At 34.5% G+C, this 19,436-nt stretch overlaps 1 protein-coding gene across 16 annotated transcripts in view; it reads right to left on the reverse strand.

Annotated features, from left to right (window-relative positions):
- ROBO2 (roundabout guidance receptor 2) overlaps window positions 1–19,436 on the reverse strand; it is a 1,647,790-nt gene that overhangs the window by 74,550 nt on the left and 1,553,804 nt on the right. For all 16 annotated transcript variants that reach the window (XM_027585566.2, XM_027585562.2, XM_035727383.1 and 13 more), the window contains 5 exons: window positions 18,847–19,013; window positions 14,426–14,547; window positions 7,309–7,540; window positions 4,289–4,413; window positions 1,771–1,942 (listed from right to left, as the gene is read on the reverse strand). In XM_027585566.2, coding sequence (XP_027441367.1) covers window positions 1,771–1,942; window positions 4,289–4,413; window positions 7,309–7,540; window positions 14,426–14,547; window positions 18,847–19,013 — 818 coding nt within the window. The remainder of the gene's footprint in view (window positions 1–1,770; window positions 1,943–4,288; window positions 4,414–7,308; window positions 7,541–14,425; window positions 14,548–18,846; window positions 19,014–19,436) is intronic.

Consider the following 19,436-nt stretch of genomic DNA (forward strand, 5'->3'; position numbering starts at 1 on the left):
CAATATCCCTCATGAAAATTGATGCAAAATTCTTTACCAAATGTTAGCAAGTTAGATCCAGTAATATCTGTAGAAAACATAGTATATTTTGGTCAAGTACGATTTATCCCAGGAATGCAAGGTTTATTCACCTTTGAAATGATTCAACAGATTTTAACATAGTAACACAAATAAGAAGAAAGGAGACAGAATATTGTTTGAATACACCCTGAAAAAATATGTCACAAGTAATAAAATAAATGAGGGGAGTAAGGTCATAAGATGAAAGGGTAATATATAAAAGTAAGTTTATACATAATATAGAAAAGTAGAAAAGGAAATTTAGAAATATAGTTATAAAAATCGAATAGGGAAAAGTTTAATAAAACATGTGCTGATACACTTAGGAAAATAAATAAGCCTAACTCTCAAAACACATGCAATTACTTTAAGATGAATTATAGCCATAAGCATAAGAGCTAAAATTATAAAGCTGCTAGAAGAAAATCTAAGAAAATATCTTCACTATCTACAGATAGGACACAATTTCTTAGAAAGCACTAAACATGAAAAATTTTAAAAATTTGCTAATCAAAAGACATTATTAATAAAAGAAATAGGGAATCCACAGACCAGGAGAAAATATTTGCAATAAAAAATATATTGTATCCAGAATGTATCGGTTCTCCTATCCAGTAAAAAGAGACAAACAACACAGTTTTAAAAAGGTGAAGACTTGGAAATTGTGCGAAAGAAAATATGTGAATGGCCAATAAAACACATGTAATGTTGTTCAACATCATTAGTCATCAAAAAACTGAAGTAAAAACAATAGTGAGGTACTCTTTCATACTCATTGGAATGACTAAAATTATGGACTGGCAACATCAAATGTTGACAATGGGGTAGAAAAACTGCAAGTCATATTCTTTGCTAGTGAAAGTATAAAATTATACAATAATATAAAGAAGTGTTTACAGTTTCTTATAAACTATATCAATCCTATACCCCAAAATTCCACATCTAGGTATTTCTCCAAAGGAAATAAAAACATATGTCCTCAAAAAGACTTACACAGGAATGTTGAAATTCCCTCAAGAGAAAAGCAGAGAAACAAAATAAGATATAATCACCCAACTGAATACTGCTCAGAAACAAAACATAAGAATTGCATGATACATACATGGGTAAATCTCAAAAACACTGTTTAGTGAAAGAAGCCAGACACAAAATATTATATTCTCTGTAATTCCATTTACATATATTTCAAGAACAGGCAAACAAAATCAATGCTAATAGGGAACAATTTTCTGTAATGATGATAGTAGATTTAATAGGGATTTCTTCTTCAGGATAATATATTTGGATTACAAAGTTTCTTTTGGCCTTGTTTCTGGTTAAATTTTGACATTTTTTCTCGCTTAGAGGATTTGAAACATAAAGCACTTTCTTCAGTAACTGCCTCATTTCCTATTTTATTTCAATGACATCAAAATTGCTAATGAAATTATTGATTAAAAATCATTTTCAAACCAACTTTCAGCATTTAAACACTTAGTGATTATAATTTAAAGAAGTTTCTGGGAAACTTAAAAGCACAAGAAATTGCTAATTATTTTATAAGAAACCCGAGTCAGTCAACCTATTTGCCTATATGATGAGTGCACCCTATAATTCATTGCTGCATATCCACTGTTAGGATACAGATTAAAAACATCATCTACCTTGTTACCAGTTGGCTAACTCTGAAGCCCAGGCCACAGAGAAATACCCACCAACGATTATACTCACCAATGATTATTGGTTGTGGCTCACTTTTTACTCCAACCCCTGCACTCGTGCTAGCTGCAACCTCTACCCGGTATTGAATACCTGGGAACAATCCACCAATTATCACAGATCGAATGGCTGCATCCACAGTTTTGTTGATATGGAATCGTGTTTCATTCCCCAGGCACCAGATCTACAGAAATGTAAATGAATAACAAAAGAATATAAAACTATCCTTTCTGTTAAATTGATGACATATTTTTTTTAATAGTGACCAATCTATTCTCTCGGCTTATAGAAGTATTTGTAAATGACATTTTCTAAAGCCTAATTTTTGCGGTTTATTTATCTATGTGTATGTGTGTGTGTGTGTGTGTATGTGTACGTATTAAAGGAAGACTATTAAGGGAAGCTAAAACTATGCCATGTTCCTTTATATCTTACAATCAACACTGAATGCTTATAACGTAGTGATTCCCTTAACACTTCTGGAAAGTGGTCCTTGGTTGCAAACAGTATTTGGGTATGGATTAAAACACATAAATGTCTCTGCTTAATTTATTTATCAAGGTTTATTATGCATATAATCTATTAAAATATGGTGATTATTAGTTGTAATATCCAAGAGATATTGGTGCACATCTAAGTAATTTATATTTTATTTAAGAAAATATTAACTTACCCAGAAGTAGTTAACAAGATTAATTGACCTAAGTTATAAGTATTGACTGAGATGAAATTAAAGCCAATATTTACACTGACAGAAATAAATCTCAATATTGATCAAAACATTATGTACATATACACAGACACATGCATGAGAACAAACTGGTGGAAAGTCTTTAAAGACTGATGTGAAAGAACCCAGGCTTTTACTGCAAGGAAGAATCACATTTTAAGGCATACTTTGTCCTGAGATATGGAGATTTGTTACTGTCAAATGCATTATAAAAAGAATCATGTGTACCGTGTACACATATTTGTATTCATAGTCTATAGTATTTTATAATCTACATGGAGATAAATAAGTGGGAACACACATGGTTTGTTTCTGAAACAGGTAAATTCCTGAAACATTTTATTTGAAATAATTCCTGTGAACTGTGTATTTCTTTTATTTACACAATGATATCTATGTTACTAATGAGGGAATATTTAGGCCTAACCAAAATATACACTTTGCTAGCAAAATAAGGCACTCTCATATGAATGAGAAAGCTTATAACTTATGACAAAAATTACCATGTTATAATCAAAATCGGTGTTTCAGTATATGGAAGTTTAGAAAATTTAGTTCCAAATGATACAAAAGTAAAATCCTAACCTCATTAAAACACACACACACACCAGAATAGATCATTCTTTGCTATTAAAACAATGTGCCCCAATCCTTGTAAAATTTATACATATACATATATAATATTTATATGTAATTATGATACTGTAAAACACTTATTCTTATATTTCTTAAAAATGTTTCTTTATAAAGTGATGGGAATAATTTTAGAGTAAGTGCTTGTACACATGGTTTCAGTAAGTTAATCATTCATTAATTTAAGAAAATTCTATTTTGAATTTTGTTTTTTCTTAGAAATAACATATTTCAATCTGCAATGTTTTCAGTGCAATAGTCAGCTTCATTTTACACAACAACTCTAAACTTTCAGGATGAGATGGGGCATTTAGCTTCTATTCTAATCTATCTAGCATGTTAATTGTTAGAATTCCATATACATTTATTAATAGCAAAATCATGGTTTTGAATTTTTATAAGGTTTAATGAGGTGTTTTACTATCATATGTGGTCTAATCACATCACAGCTAATCAGAATCTTATTTCCCAAAGTTAGACATCTTCTGTCTCTTAAACATCAAACATTGGCAGGAAAACAATGGATCTATAGTTTCTAAACAGCAACAAAATTATCATTTGAAAAATGAGATAATAAATTATTTTTATAAATTTTTTCATAATTTGGTTTTATAACGGCTCCCCTTTTTCAAGTGAAATATTTTACAAAGCCTCAATAAGTTGACCAAAGCAGGACTTAAGAGTGAGAGTTGGTGCTGCCTACCCTCTTATCCCCACCCCTACTCTCTAAACCTTGGAAGCATCTTTTTATGAGACCACAGTTTAAAAACATCCCTGCTAAGGCCCATTACACAGAAATTTAATAACAATGATACAGGATGTTTCTGGAATGAAGGCTTCACTACCTATTTGTACCCAATCTCTCTAAATCTCTGAGGTTCTGGAATCACACTCTACAAAAACCCCAACAAAACCAAACAAAACAAAAAAAACAAAACCACTCCACTGTTAGGGTTCACTTGTCCAAGTGAGTTTTTGTTATCTGTGTCTTGCAGTTAGGTTCCAATACCCTATGTATTTGTTTCTTTACTTGTTACACAAAGATAGAAAAATTACTCTACACTCAGATTCAAGAAGAGGGCTTCTGGAGATGAGCTTCATGCATGTGACCCTGAGACTTCTCTGGGAAGCTTTTTTGTGAGCCTTGCTTCTTCACCCAGGCCCTACCTTGTATTCTTGGATGATTCCATTCTGATGATCCGGAGGAGGAGGATCCCAGGAAACACTAATACTTGTGCTATTGTGGCTTCCAACTGTTAACACAGTGACAGACTGTGGAGGGGCACTTGGGGCTACAGAGAAAGCAATTAGGATAAACACAAACTGTAAGTCTTGATGTGCATTAATACTGCTTATAGAGTATGAATATAAAGACAAGAAGCAAGAGGTCTGGTCTCCAGTAGTTCCAAATTTGCATGTAGTGTTCAACAGTGACAGTTTTTTTTAAATGTCCTTTAAATATAATGGATAGATTTAAAGCAAACACAACAGCTGTACTAATATGTGCTTGATAATAAATTTAACAGCTAACATTCTAATGAGGGCTTTCTGTATGGCTAGCACTGAGCTAAGCGTCATATTTAATGATGACACTAACCTTGAGAAGTAAAAACAACTCTTATCTCAGTTTTACAGAAAAGGAAACAGAAGACAACTGTAAGAGAGTTATCTAAGTCAAACATCAAGGCAGAATTTGAACCCAGGTATGTCTGGCTCTAGAACATTGATCCATTTGACTCCAATAGGCAGGCTTTCTTTCTGAAAAAAACACTCCTATCAAAAGTATTCTGAGAGAATGTATTCCAAATTTTCATCAACTATTATCTCTGAGTGGTATTATTACTTATCTTTTTGTTTTGTTTTGTGTTTAATAAATAAAACCAGAAACACAGCAATAAACTTCACCAACACAAGGAAAGAAATATTTTTCTTTTGTATTGGGAAAAATAATTGACTTATACATTGACTCATAATTTAAGATTTAAAACTAATTTTATATTGATTGGGAAGAAACTCTGAAGTTATAAATGAAAATAGTTCAGGTTGGGTCGAGTGTGAAATGGATAGATTTTGATTTCCGACAGTTCCCATCCTTTATGGTTTCTCCTATAACTAATTATAATCACACTGAGAAAAGATGAGTGAGAAAAAACTTCTGATTTTAGACTGCAGCATCTGCTCTCCAGTCTCTCTGAGAGCTGAAAAATACTAATTTTACAGGAAAATTTATCAATTCTCCTTAAATCTTTGAGTAAGAAAAACAAAATGAAATAACAGTTGAAACAAAATTCAAAGAAATTTGTAGTACTAAAGGATTTTTATGTAAAAGGATCAATGCTTTCATAATTCTATAGAGTTTAGTCCTTGGAACATATGTACAATTGAATGGTAAAAGATATGTTAAAAGCCTATCAATTAAGTCTCGCATGTTTCATAAATTTGTCACTGAGGTATGCCCACACGTGCACTGAGATATAGGATATATACAGACACGTTAGCACAGTATCGCTCTGTATTATTCCTCTGATAATATTGCTACAAAATATGGCACGAAGACATAAATCTAACCACCTGTTCACCAGTTTTGTAGTTACTAAGTAGATTGCATTGAAAAATAACATTTGAAAACAGGTTTCCCATTTGCCTTGCTGCTGGCTTGGAGAGAATACCATGCCTGCTTCCTGACAGGTCAATTATACCAGTGTTCAACTTCTACCAATGTGAAGGAACCCGAACCACTGCTCATCATTCCCACACATAGCCCAGCTGAACTCTATTTGTTACCTTCAGAAGGCCACATACACTGTAAAGGAACGCATACCGAATGGTGAGAGATGTCTAATCCAGAGGAAAAGTTTAACTGCAATGAAATTCATTTTTGGAAGTGTGCTTCAAATGTAGCATTCTATATTAAATTCACCCACTCCACTCATTAGTACTACACATTTTCAACATAATGTAGAATTTAATGGTGGATGAAGATATTATTATTAATTTTTAGTAATTTTTTTCTTTACATATCCTAAAAGTTGAATAATGTCTTTAAAGATATGTACTTCTGTTCATGTCAGTGTATCACAGCATAAACCAGTGTGGACAGAACATTTTCACTGTGATGCTGATCATAAGATATGTGCAACTTAAAAGCTCTTTTGTCAAACACAGACATCTATGGTAGCATAGGTAACCTATACATATTTTCTTAAGATTGTTCTCATATTGATTTATGAAATATGGTTTTTTGCCAGGAGCTGTGTAAATAAAATTAGTCGAAAAGCAGAAAATGGGGATGGGGGGTTATTACACTTGGCATCTGACTTTTTGTACTTTGATAGTACCATTTATTATAAGCCTCTAGTTTAGGGAAGGAGACATATAGTACAGAGACTGGTTCAAATCTACATTAATTTCATGTCCATCACTAGTTGACTTTAAAGTATCTGTGTGCAAGAAGGTTTCCAAATGGGGGAGGGGGAGAAAATGTCACTAGTAAGAATCCTATTGCAAAGGTGCAAGTGGCCTTCTGATCAGAAATTATGAGTCAGACTGGCAGAGCCCACGGGGAAGGAGGCTTATAAAAGAAAATGTTATGCTTTACTACATCAAAAACAGGAAAGTGACAATGAACAGCCAGCATTCTTGAGTTTCCAGTAACCTGTCCTTATTTAATGAAGCCAAATGAACTCAATCCATGTTAAGAAAAAAAATATGGGAAAATATTGTAATCAAATTCCAGTGTACTGGCAAAATTTGGAACAAATGGTTACTTAAGAAAAAGATCCCATTACTCAAATATCATTTTTTTTAAAGTTCTCAGACTCTATGAGATTCTCAGAATAAAAAGAGAAAATGCCACTTCTTGAATTCACTTTTTATATTCTCTCTTGCTATTCCTCTAAGGTAGATGATTAACTAGAACTTCAACAGAATTTGTCTTGGGACTCCTGGGTGGCTCAGTCGGTTAAGTGGCTGTCTACAGCTTGGATCATGATCCCAGGGTCTCGGGATCGAGTCCCTCATTGGGCTCTGCTCAGCGGGGAGCCTGCTTCTCCCTTTGCCTGCCACTTCCCCTGGTTGTGCTCACTCCCTCTTTTCTCTCTGATTAAAAAGAATAAAATTAAAAAAAGAAAAAGAAATTGTCTTCATTATGGTTTAAGTTGGTTTTTGTTAGAAATCTGAATACTGACCTTCTTCAGTAGTACGAACTATTTTAGATTCACTGTCCATTCCTTGGAACTCATTAAAATATGGTCGAACTTTAATTTCATAAGTCACCCCCTTTTTCAGGTTGACTAAGACAGCACTTCGCTCAGTTGGGACTTTGGCATCTAAATTCTGCCATGTTGATGTAGCCTGCAGGCCTGAAGTCTGACGATACATCACTCGGTAGCCTTGAATAAACTGGGGTTGGCGATCAACCTGAGAAACACAGCAAAAAGCTTTTGAAACCAAATGGAAATATTTTAGACATGACAATGAAACCACCCATTCTCATTTCTCTTGTCCCTATTTCAGTCTTCGTCATTATCATCTGTGTGATGCCATTGCTTTGTAATTCATCTCCTTGCTTCTAATTTCCAATTCCAATTCTGAGTTCACATGATTTCCAAAATGAAGAGTGGGACAACTCTCTCTCCTGCTTAAAATACTCCACAGTATCTAAGATGCTTACTTAATTCAAATTCCTTGAAATAGCACAAAGGCCTGACAGGCCTAGACCTGCCCATTTGTCTAGCTTCATTTCTCATCATCCTTTTCCTATATTCAACAGTTCCTATTTTTATGGTTGGATATGTAATGTGCTGTTGCTCAGGAATTTCCATTCTTTTTTCTTTTTTTTAAAGATTTTATTTATTTATTCATGAGCGACAGAGACAGACAGAGAGAGAGGCAGAGGGAGAAGCAGGCTCCCAAGGAGCAGGGAGCCCGATGCGCGATCCGATCCCAGGACCCTGGGATCATGACCTGAGCCGAAGGCAGACGCTTAACCATCTGAGCCACCCAGGCGCCCAGGAATTTCCATTCTTATCTTTTGTCCATTCATTAATACCTTCACTCACTCCAATCATTTTTTGAGTTCCTACTAATCAAGTTACTGGTCAAGTTACATTCATAACTAATATCCATAAACACATGTTATGAATGACATGGACAAGGAGCTAAGGAAGACTGGAGGGGAGAGGAAGCTGACAGAATCAGGAAGGGGAGAAAGCATTTCCCTGAAAAAGAACAAGTGCTGAGATCTGCAAGGAAAGTAAGATTATTTATTCCAGAGGAAGAAGTGTAGAAACAGCCCATATAAAATCCATATGCCTGGAGGAAGTGTATGGGAAGATGAGGAGTTGTGAAGTTAGAACATCTATTTTAAAGGCATTTGAAAAGCTCATACCCACTAGCAAATATTAAATGAAAGACTTATTAATTTATCAGTTTCTGGCTCCTTCAAGAGTCTCACTACTGGCACAATTTCACAACTTTCTTGATCCTTTCATTCACATAAAGTTACAGAAGATAAGCAGCTGTTTTTAATGAAAATCAGATTTTAAATCTGAACACTCATATCAGATAAAAATGTGAAAATGCTGTTTGTTCATTCATAATAATTACATGAAAAGTGAATATATAAAAATGCAAGCTAAAAATAAAACATGTCCTTACATATTTATTGAACAGTCTCTATTGGAGTTTTACCATTGTTTCATTTTCAGAGTGAAAAGGATTTTTAACTTTAAAAATTTTTTAAATGTCTTGCCCTTTTTCTAGAATTGCTTGATTTAAACAGTAACTATCACAGAAACTTCTTCAATTAATTTCCCATATATTGTAGCTTAGTAGGCATATTCTAAGAAGCCTTTAACTTGACAAATTTCACTTTTAAATACAATGTAAAATTTAATGGAGAAGAGATGGAAAAACCTCATTTCAGGAAGTTTGGGGAGAAAAGAAATAGAGGAGATGATGAAAATGGTTATTTCAACTTTTTAAAAATTCCTTATACAACTGTTAACACATTATGAATAAAAGGTATTATCTCATGTATTAACTTCTTTTTTAAGATTGATTTATTTTAGAGAGAGAGAGAGAGCGAGCACACATACATGACTGGGGTCAGGGCCAGAGGAAGAAGAAGAAAGAAACCCCAGGCAGACTCTGCGGTGAGCACGGAGCCCCACTCGGGGCTTGATCCCATGACCCTGAGATCAAGACCAGAGCTGAAATCAAGAGCTGGACACTCATCCGACTGAGCCACCCAGGCGCCCCAGTCCCACGTATAAACCTCTAACATTTATTCTTTAGTTGGAGCATTTTAAGATTATTTTTAAGTGGGAGCAGGAAACTTAAAAAACCCAAAACCTCAATCAAAAGACAGTGGAACAAAGGGACATTTTTCTATATTTAGAATGTCCAAGCTAGAGAGTCCATGAAGCCGGTGGGCCTGAGCATATGTGTTTCTATGTATAGCTCATTCCAGCTTTGCAGATGTGTCTTAACAACTAAGAATTCCTTCACCCACCTGACAGCATTCTTACCCTCAAAGATTCTCTGGAATTAGTACTACACTTGTACGAGGTTCTGTCAAGAGAAATTTCGCCCAGCTCTGATGACAAAGCTCATGATCTTTGAATTCTCATCCATGCTACCAGTTGTATTTGTACCAACAGACGTAGTTTTTCAAAAGCCATTGTTCTGACATTACAAAGCAAGGCAACTCAAAAGCAAAAATTAAATTTATGAGAGCCAAAGAGAGATGCCTTTAATCAAAACTGTCAATGTTCAAAAATTCCTTGCAGCATATGTTAAAACAACATTGAGCTGGCATTTTATAAACTTCTCTGCATTCGCTTTAAGTGAATTTATATACTGAAAGAAAGACATAACTCACAATAATAGCTTGTTAATACTGAAAGAAGCAAGCTGTGTTTTTAAGAAGAACATTAAGCAGCTGTTTCCAGATGAAGAGAGTCTGTAAATCAGGGTAAATTGGTTTTATCCATGTTTGGTTTTCATTAATTAAGTGTTTTAGGGACTTTATGAAGCTAATGTTTACCACACAACATTGCCTTGCTCACTTCATTGTACACTGCTTTCAACCAGTATATTCTAATGGCCTACTTAATAACCAAATAGTTTAACTTGATTTTGTGCAGTTGCAGTACATTCTTTTTCAGAAGAAAATTTGTTGTTACAGGTGGAAGCAAAAATGAAAATGCTGAACATTACCTTTAAAAAAAAATAGGTGGAACTTTTATTGGATATGTGTTCCACACCACTTACTCGTAGAGCACATTTTGACAGGTGGTCATTTTCAAGTTAAACCATATGCTTGTTACTAGTTTTATTAACATTCTGTTTATAAGAAGGAGGATTTTGTTTAGTGTTGATTATAATCAGAGTCTAGCCACAAATCCAGGGGTTTGTAGAATTTTAAAAAATTTGTATTTTCTGAAGTATGAATAAAAAAACGTTGTCTTAAGGAAAAAAAGTAAATGATGAAGCAAGTTTCCATTGTCCAGTCATAAGGTCCCAACTGAGTTATAGCTCAGCCTTTTAAATTTTCTGAGTCTCAGTTTTCTTAATTCACTCAATAATAATCATATTACAAGGGCCTGGATACAATTAAGTGACTATTATAAGTTAAAGAACTTTGCAAGTTTCAGGGATGCACAATGATAAAGCATCACTGTTAAATAAGGGATAGACTTTAAAAAAGGGGTCCATATGTGACCCGAGGGTAGTGCATTAACATGTGCACTACTGTTCCATTAAAGCCACATTCTATTAAAATGTGTAAGTGCTTACCACCATCTTTTCTATTTAAAAAAAAATCCATCTAAACTAAAAACTCAAAGTGAATTTTCTTTGTTGGGCTTAACCTGCTAAGGACTGATCTGGATGAAGCTGAGTTCTGAAATTCTAGTTTGCCAATGTATGATGTTAAAAGGGCAAAAGATTGGTGATTCTTTTTGTCCTTGAACAAAAACAACCCCCCCCCACACACACTAGAATAACCATTTTTTATTTTAAATTTTTTAAGAATAACTGCTTTTTTAAAAATAAGAGATTTATTCCTATTTTCTTTGTGAAACAATCATTTCTTACCATTTTTGCCTACCCTTGTTATAAGAGCAGTCACTTTTAGAAAGCAGCCCTGGCTAACTATTGTTACTTCAAGATTAGCCTTGGTAAACCACCTCCGCTGGCCCAAGTCTAACTACCTAGGTTGGGGAATATATTTCTCTCCTCCAATAACACATCTGTAACTCAAATATTAACAATGTAATACTTTAAAGAACATACACATTTAGCAAGTTGAAAATATGGCATGGAAATAAAACATTTGGTTATAATTTCTTTGGCAACTGACCACACCCCTAGTCCGACTTTATTTCACTAAATTGACCTCTCAAACACATACTTAATTTCATGTGTAGCTACAAATTCATGGGGAACAATACCCTGTGATATAATTGAACACTTTCTTTTTTAAAACAAAAATACAAATGTATAAAAACAACTGATTTGATCATTCAACAGACTGTTAGTGAAGGGGTATTTTATACTAGATGCTCTGCTCAGAAAAAACCAAAAATGAAAAACATGGACTCCAGACTCACAGAACTCCAGCTCACAAGAGAGAGAGATATATGCAAACTAGTAATGACAAGCTTCGTGAGATCCAGAGATGAATATGACAAGGTTCCTCTCCTGGAAGAACTCCCAGACTACAGACCTGCAATTTTGATCTAATTTGATTTATTCTTTTAAACTTACTGACTTTTAAAGTGATTAACTTCATAAACATAATGACTTTGATTCTTACCCAAATAATTTCTACATTTAGAAGCAGCTTAAAAGAGGCCCCTTCAAAACTCCCAACAGAGCAGAGAAGACTTTTCAATTGAGAGTGAGGAAAATCTGCTATTAAAAATACAGTTATTTCCTTGGCTTTGCTAGGTTTATATTTGGTCAAAGTTATAGAGAGATGGAAGAGACAAGGCAGATAATACCCCTACTGTGCCAATGGAAAAATGGTGACGTCATTTTGTAGGCACCCTCCATGGGAACAGGAGAATAGAAATTATTATATGCAGAAAGCAGAATAAACCTATGCAAAATAATGTTAAAAACAGAATCAGAAACAATGTAATCTTAAATAATTACTCTTAAAATATTATAAACTTAGTCTTAAAACTTCTGCCTGCTGCTCCCCCAGCTTGTGTGTGCTCTCTCCTCTTTGATAAATAAATAAATAAAATCTTAAAAAAAAAAGAAACTTGGAATCAAAAAGCAGAAGATGAGAATCCAATTTCTTACTTAGTTGTTCTACTATAATAAAACAACAATAATAACAATAGGGACATAATTATAAATACTTTCCAATTAATATCATAATTAAAGTAAAAGATTTCCTAGGTATCCCTAACTCAAATGTCCATTACTTATACAATGTAGAAGATCTATGACATACACAGAGGGCTTAACGAAGGATTTTTAGAGGTTATAATAGAGAAATCTTAGATATAAATGAGAAGTTGGCACTGGCTATACTATGCTTGGGGAAGAACATTACCTGGCTCTTCTCAAAACAGAGACATATAGACACAAGTGTTAGTATCCTCTAGTGTGGCTATTTTTATGCTATTTATTTTTACCGCAGTGGCTATCAAGTGATCAAAACATTTTTCATTTTGATATAACAGTGGGCAGGTTGACATTTAATAACACATGGAATTGAATAGTCTCAGTGTATATTAAAATAACCAATTTATTTCTTAAAATCCATTAGTTTTTTACTATCTAAGTCAAATTATTAAAATTATATTCATGTTTTGGTGTTATTACATGAGATACAGCTAAAGGAATGTACAGATGATTTATTTAAATTCAGAAGAAAACTTGGTCAAATTAAAATTTTTTGTGCTTCAAATGACATCATTAAGAAAGTAAAAACCAGGGCACCTCGGTGGCTCAGTCAGTTAAGCATCTGCCTTTGACTCAGGTCATGATCTCAGGGTCCTGGGAATGAGTCTCACATTGGGCTCCCTGCTCAGTGGGGAGGCTGCTTCTCCCTCTCCCTCTACCCCCCCCACCATATGCACGCTCTCTCGCTCTCTCTCAAATAAATCTTTAAAAAAAAAAAGAAAGTAAAAACCAACCCACAGACAGAGAATATATTTACAAATCATATATCTGATAAGGAGTTTGTATCCACTTTATAAAAAACACAAGTCTATAATAAGGACAAACAACCTAACTTAAAAATGAGCAAAGAATTTGAATAGACATTTCTCTAAAGAAGGTATACAAATGCTCAAGCATATGAAAAGATGGAAAATATCATTAGTCATTAAAGAAATGCAAATAAAAACCACAAGGATATACCACTCCACACCCACTAGAATGGTTAGAGTAAAAAAGACAGAAAATAACAATTGTTGAGGAGGATGTGAGAGAATCTGGCAAGGATGTGGAAGAAACTGGAAGTTTCAAATATTGCTGGTGGAAACATAAAACGGTAGAATCACTTGGGAAAACATTTTGGCAGTTTATCCAAATGTTTGAGAGTTATCATTTTACTCAGCAATTCCTAGGTAGATACCAAGAAAAATGAAAACATATGTCAACTTGTTCTCAAATGTTCATGGCTCCCTGATTCATGTTAGCCACAACTGGAAACAACTGAAGAGTGCATCAGCTGATGAGAAAACAGAGGATGTGATATGTCTGTATGATAGAATGCTATCCAGGAATAAAAAAGAACAAAGTACTGATAGATATTATAATATGGTTGAACCTCAAAAACATTAAATTGAGTGAAAGAAGCCAGACAAAAGATGACAAATTGCATGACTGCATTCATAGCAAAGGAATAGGCAAATCTATGACAGAAAGTAGATTAGTGGGTGCAAAGGACTAAAGCAGGAGGAATGGAGGAAGCACACTGCTAATGAACGCAGGGTTCAATCTTCAGATGATGAAATGTCCTAAAATCCGATTCTGATGATGATTGCACAATTCTGCAAACAGACCAAAAACAGAGTTGTACATTCTAACTCTGATATGTTAATTATATCTCAATAAAGCTATTAAAAAATAAGAAGATGAAATATACCATGGTTCTCTTGCAATCGATCTATTTTTATTCTACTCTTTTATTCTATGGAATATTTTTCTTTTTTGCCATTGATTACACCTTGATTTTATATGGTGAGGGTTTCCATTACTATTTGTTTGTGGATTCAGTTTTTCCTTCTTTGGTTTGTTTTCTTAGAGGAATAAAAGAAACTGCCTTTGAAAACTTACCGTCCACGTGACTTGAACAGTGGTGGGGGTCAACACAACTGGAGTATGAAGACGGACAATGACATCTCCTAGTTCTTTCTGTACTTGTCTATGGTCCACTCCTTGTGCTGGTGGGCTGATATCTACAGAGATAACCATTCCCAATATTTAAAAATTCCTAGTAAAATTTCAATGTATATTATACAAGCCATTATTATCAGGTGATTAGAAATAATCGCAGGGCAAAAAACTAAAACCCTTTGTGACAAAAAACATTAAGGCATATTTATATACATACCATCCCTGCTAGGACATAATTTGAGAGATGATATTTATTTTTACTAAAATAATATTAATAAAAGTGTTTGTAATCTCTCACTCCCTTCAAATACATTGTTGTGGAAGATCTATTATTTGCTTATTAAAGAATAAAGTATGTGCCACAAGACCTCTCTAGAATCATCAGTTTTCTATAGCTGTTGGCATATGGAAGGACTTTCCTGAGTAGTTAATGGAGCTGTATCTGAAAACTGCCGTTTAAGAATTCATTTAATCCCTTGTCCCAATTGGTAGATTGTATGTTCTTACTCCTTGACCTATTCTAGACTGGAAGCATGGGAAGGAAAGTAATCAGGGAGACTTGGGAAGTGAATTATATCACTAAAGGTTAACAAAGTGAGGGAAAGAAGGGGAAAAAGCCCCCCAAATTCACAAAAATACTTTTGACTGAGGAATTTAGGATATTGAAAAAATGTTGTAAGGTAAACAATTTTGAGAACTTCAGTATCTGACCAAAAAAAAAAAAAGAATTCGGCTTTTTTTTTTTTTTTTTTTGGAAGTGATTGGGGGAAGGGAGAGGGAGAAAGAATTGCAATACTTAGAATGATATACTCTCAGCCATACATTGTTCAGCCGGCCCGGTATTCACCATCCACATAATACTAGTCTATTATTCCATATAATGGTTCATATTCTGTGTGCCCATTAAGAAAAAAAAAAGAGAAATTATAGACTTCTGAGTTCATCAAATTGATATCAAATATTGAATTTCACACAAACTCAAATCAACTACTTTAACTGGTGCACTGCAATATTAAGTTGATTTTTTCCCTCCAACTATGTTTTAAGGAAGGAAGTCTGATTTAAAATAATTGATTTTCTTAATCCTGTTTTCTCCTATTTTCTCGGGCCACAGTGCAACACTCTGGCAAAAATATTTGTGAGTGCATATCTCAGCCATAATTTAAACTGACTGCACTAACAAACTGGGACATAAATAGGGGAGGGGGGGAAAGGGTGGGGAAAATGGGTGAAGGGGGACGAGAGCAATAGGCTTCCAGTTATGGAATGCATAAGTCATGGAATAGAAGCCACAGCACAAGGTAGAGAACAAGCTGGAGGTTGCCAGAGGGGAGAGGGATATGGGTGAAATAGATGAAGAAGACCGAGTACATATACTGTGATGAGCAAAGAGGAACGTATAGAATTACTGAGTCATTATATGGTATACCTAAAATGAATACAACACTGAATGTTAATTATACTTGAGTTGAAAAATAAATAAATATTTTTTTAAAGCCACAGCACAGGGAACATAGTCAATGATATTGTAATAGCATTGTACGGTAACAGATGGTAGCTACACTTGTGGTGAGCATTGCATAAGGTACAGGTAATTTGAATCACTGTGTTGTACGCCTGAAGCCAATGTAATATTGTGTATCAACTATACTTAAAAAAATTTTTGAAAAAAGAAAATAAATTTCTCAAGGACCTTAGTGTGATGTGGAAGAAGGTATAAAATACAAACTTGGCATTACCTATAGTATATAATGAAGGTTTTTGTTTTTTTTTAGTATTTGGAATTTATATCAATAATTTACAAATTTGATTTTAATTAAAATAGCATTATTAAAATACCTTAAATCTCTTCCATTGTTTTCCAACCTTCTGTATCGATTTGAGTAAAGCACAAACATATCCCATGACTCAGGATATATATTTGCTGTTGTTATTTGGAAAATGTATAATGTAAGCAATAAAAAAAAATGAGTGAAAAAATTGGGACATAAATAATTGGGAACTATGCTTTGGTGCCTTTTTTCCCCCCAGTTCCACTGTTTTTCATCCTTAACATAAATAGCAGAGCTATTTTACTTGATCTAGAAAAAATATATTATTAATATTATGTGAATAATATTAACCTTTGCTGACACATCTATGGTCTACTGTGATGTTTATGCTACAAGTATTTGCTGCCTTCCTAAAATAAAAGATTTCTAAATTCTATGGTACTGAATATCTTTCAAAATAAGACCTCACATGGCAAAGTGTTCTGTGAAAAGAAGTGCTTTGCAGAATGCAAAGCTGCCGAAAGTGTGGTGTCAAAAAATGATCCTGACATTCAGACACAAAACATGAGTTTTCCTATTAAATATCTGTTAAGAGAACATAAGTCTTTTGCTCTATATAGTCTCTCAGCTGGAACAAGCCATATCACAAACAACTTTTCATTAATCTTTTTTGACCTTTTCACTGAGAAGTTATTTTATGAGTCAAGATTTAGTGACTGGCAGAGTTATTGAATGATCAAGAAGGTCTGCTGGATATAATCACACCCAAATTCTTCCCCACTCTGTTATCTCCTGCCTTCCATTACAGCTACACCACAAAAACTGTTTCTGTCTACACTGGTAAAAATGTTCTTGGTACTCTGATTTCTTGAGTTAAAGCCACATAGATCTTCAAGTTCTAGAATTTAATTTACTCATTAAATTTAGACACACTAAAAGCAACTGGATCCAAGCAAGGTAAAATATAACCAGTTTCAGATCTTCAAATTCCTTGTTGTACTTTTTCTTTCTCTAGAGACAGGTTCTTTGCCTACAGGCCCTTTATCATCATGGAAAATTAATCACATTACTGCTTAGAGAACAATAGCAAAGTGGCATTCCCTCCTCCCCCGACTGTCATCATGTCAGCAACGTTCCAAAATCACGTGGTGACTATTTCACTGGATTCCTTTAAGGTGCCCTTCTCTGTTACAATAGCATGCTAGTTACTATCACTGAACTACATTGTAATTATAATAATATTTTTATGGCTGTATGGTGCTTTTCATTGCATAAAAATACTACTTTGAATTATATTTTGTTCAAAGTCTTTTACAAATAAGAAATAATTAACCCTTTCTCAAGAACCCTGTGGCAAGTCAGTTGTAACAAATAATAAAGCCACAATGTCTATTTTATTAATTCCCTCCATCTACTAGTAGGAAGGGAAATTATAATGCAGCATCCTATATTAACCCCTTGACTCCAGTGACTTCTTAATTTGAAGATGCAAGCTACCAAAGATGGGAAGGAAAATCTTCAATTTTGAAATTATAATATTCTGGGTGTTTAAGTTTTTATTTAAATCCCTGTTAGTTACATACAGTGTAATGTTGGTTTCAAGTGCACAATATAGTGAGTCAACAGTTCCATACACCACCTAGTGCTTATCACAGCAAGTGTGCTCCTTAATCCCCAACAGGGATTTCACCCATTCCCCCACCTCCTCCCCTCTGGTAACCATCAGTTTGTTCTCTCAGTTAAGAGTCTGTGTCTTGATCTCTCTCTTTTCCTTTTACTCGTTTGTTTTGTTTCTTAATTTTTTTAAATTAGTCAAAAGAATTGTATACCTCAGGAAGAAAACTTGATTTGCTCCTTTCTGAAACAAACTGCTCCTTCAAACATCTGGTTTGATAAAACGACAACAACAAAACAACAACAACAAAACACACATTGTAGGTATGCTTGTCAAACTTGAGCAGAAGCACCTCCTGGAGAGCACCTTAACACAGACTGCTGGGCTGCACCCCCAGAGCTTCTGAGCTGGGGCCTGAGAGTCTGAATTTCTAACGTGGTCCTAGGTGAATGCAGATGATGCTCCTGGGGGAGCTCCACCTGGAGACCCACTGCCCTATAAAAACAGAATCCTTGAACAATAGGGGTAATTTTGATATCCCTGTCTGGGCATTGTATCCATTAGAGATCACTTTTTGCTACTATATAATTAATTTCGAAGAAGGAGACAAGTTTCCGCCTTTTGAAATATAGTAAAAGCCCTAACTTAGTTGATTGACTCTTACTGTGTGAATGTAACCAATTATTCTGTTTATTTATTATTATTTTTTTACTCAACAGACCCTGACAGCTCCAGGAAGAGGACACATTCACCAAGGTTAACAGCAAGTTCAGGATCGGGTCTAATGAATCATTGTAACAAGTAATGCAGACACGTTTATCCTTCCTCATGCAACCCCTTTGTTCTGTTTTTTGTTTTTTTTTTTCCTTCCAGTAGTTTCTTTTTTTTCTTTTCTTTCTTTTTTTTTTTTTTTTTTCTGTTCCTGCTGAATGCCTCCTTCTAGAACCGGTCATGTCTACAGCTACTGAAATTACCTTGTGTGCGCACAGGATCTGACATGGGGCTTGGGTCACTGAGACCTTGCGGGTTGATGGCTCTGACCATGAATAAGTAGATCGTATTGGGCCTCAGTCCTCTCACTGTGTAGACTGTGGTCTTTACGTGGTTTGCCACCGTCTGCCAGCTATTACTCACTGATTGGCTGAAACAGGAACAGAACTTCCACTTAAAGAGCAGCCATGAAGGCATCGGCAATGGAGCTGGGTATCAATGACAAAAGTTAATGGCTGAAAATTAAACACATACACGCACAACACTTGAAGTGTTAAGCCCAATAAATGAAACATTTGGATGATTTCGGTTTATTCAACAACAAAGCCGAGCCCACCTAACGGAAGTGCCATGCACAACAAAATTAAACTCAGCCCCGGAGATGTGACAGCCCGTTGCTAATGCACAGCAGCCCACTAAATGAATACCTGTAGAAGGAATAGAGGCCAAGATCACAACATCAAGTTTATACAATAAATATGGTCCTCGTAAATGTATATATATATATACCTTGAAAAGAATTAACCTGTAGAAAGAATAAATGGACTACAGAGTAAATTATGCCAATACATTT

Source organism: Zalophus californianus, chromosome 1, assembly GCF_009762305.2.
Source record: "Zalophus californianus isolate mZalCal1 chromosome 1, mZalCal1.pri.v2, whole genome shotgun sequence".
In the NCBI taxonomy this organism is placed as follows: domain Eukaryota; kingdom Metazoa; phylum Chordata; class Mammalia; order Carnivora; family Otariidae; genus Zalophus; species Zalophus californianus.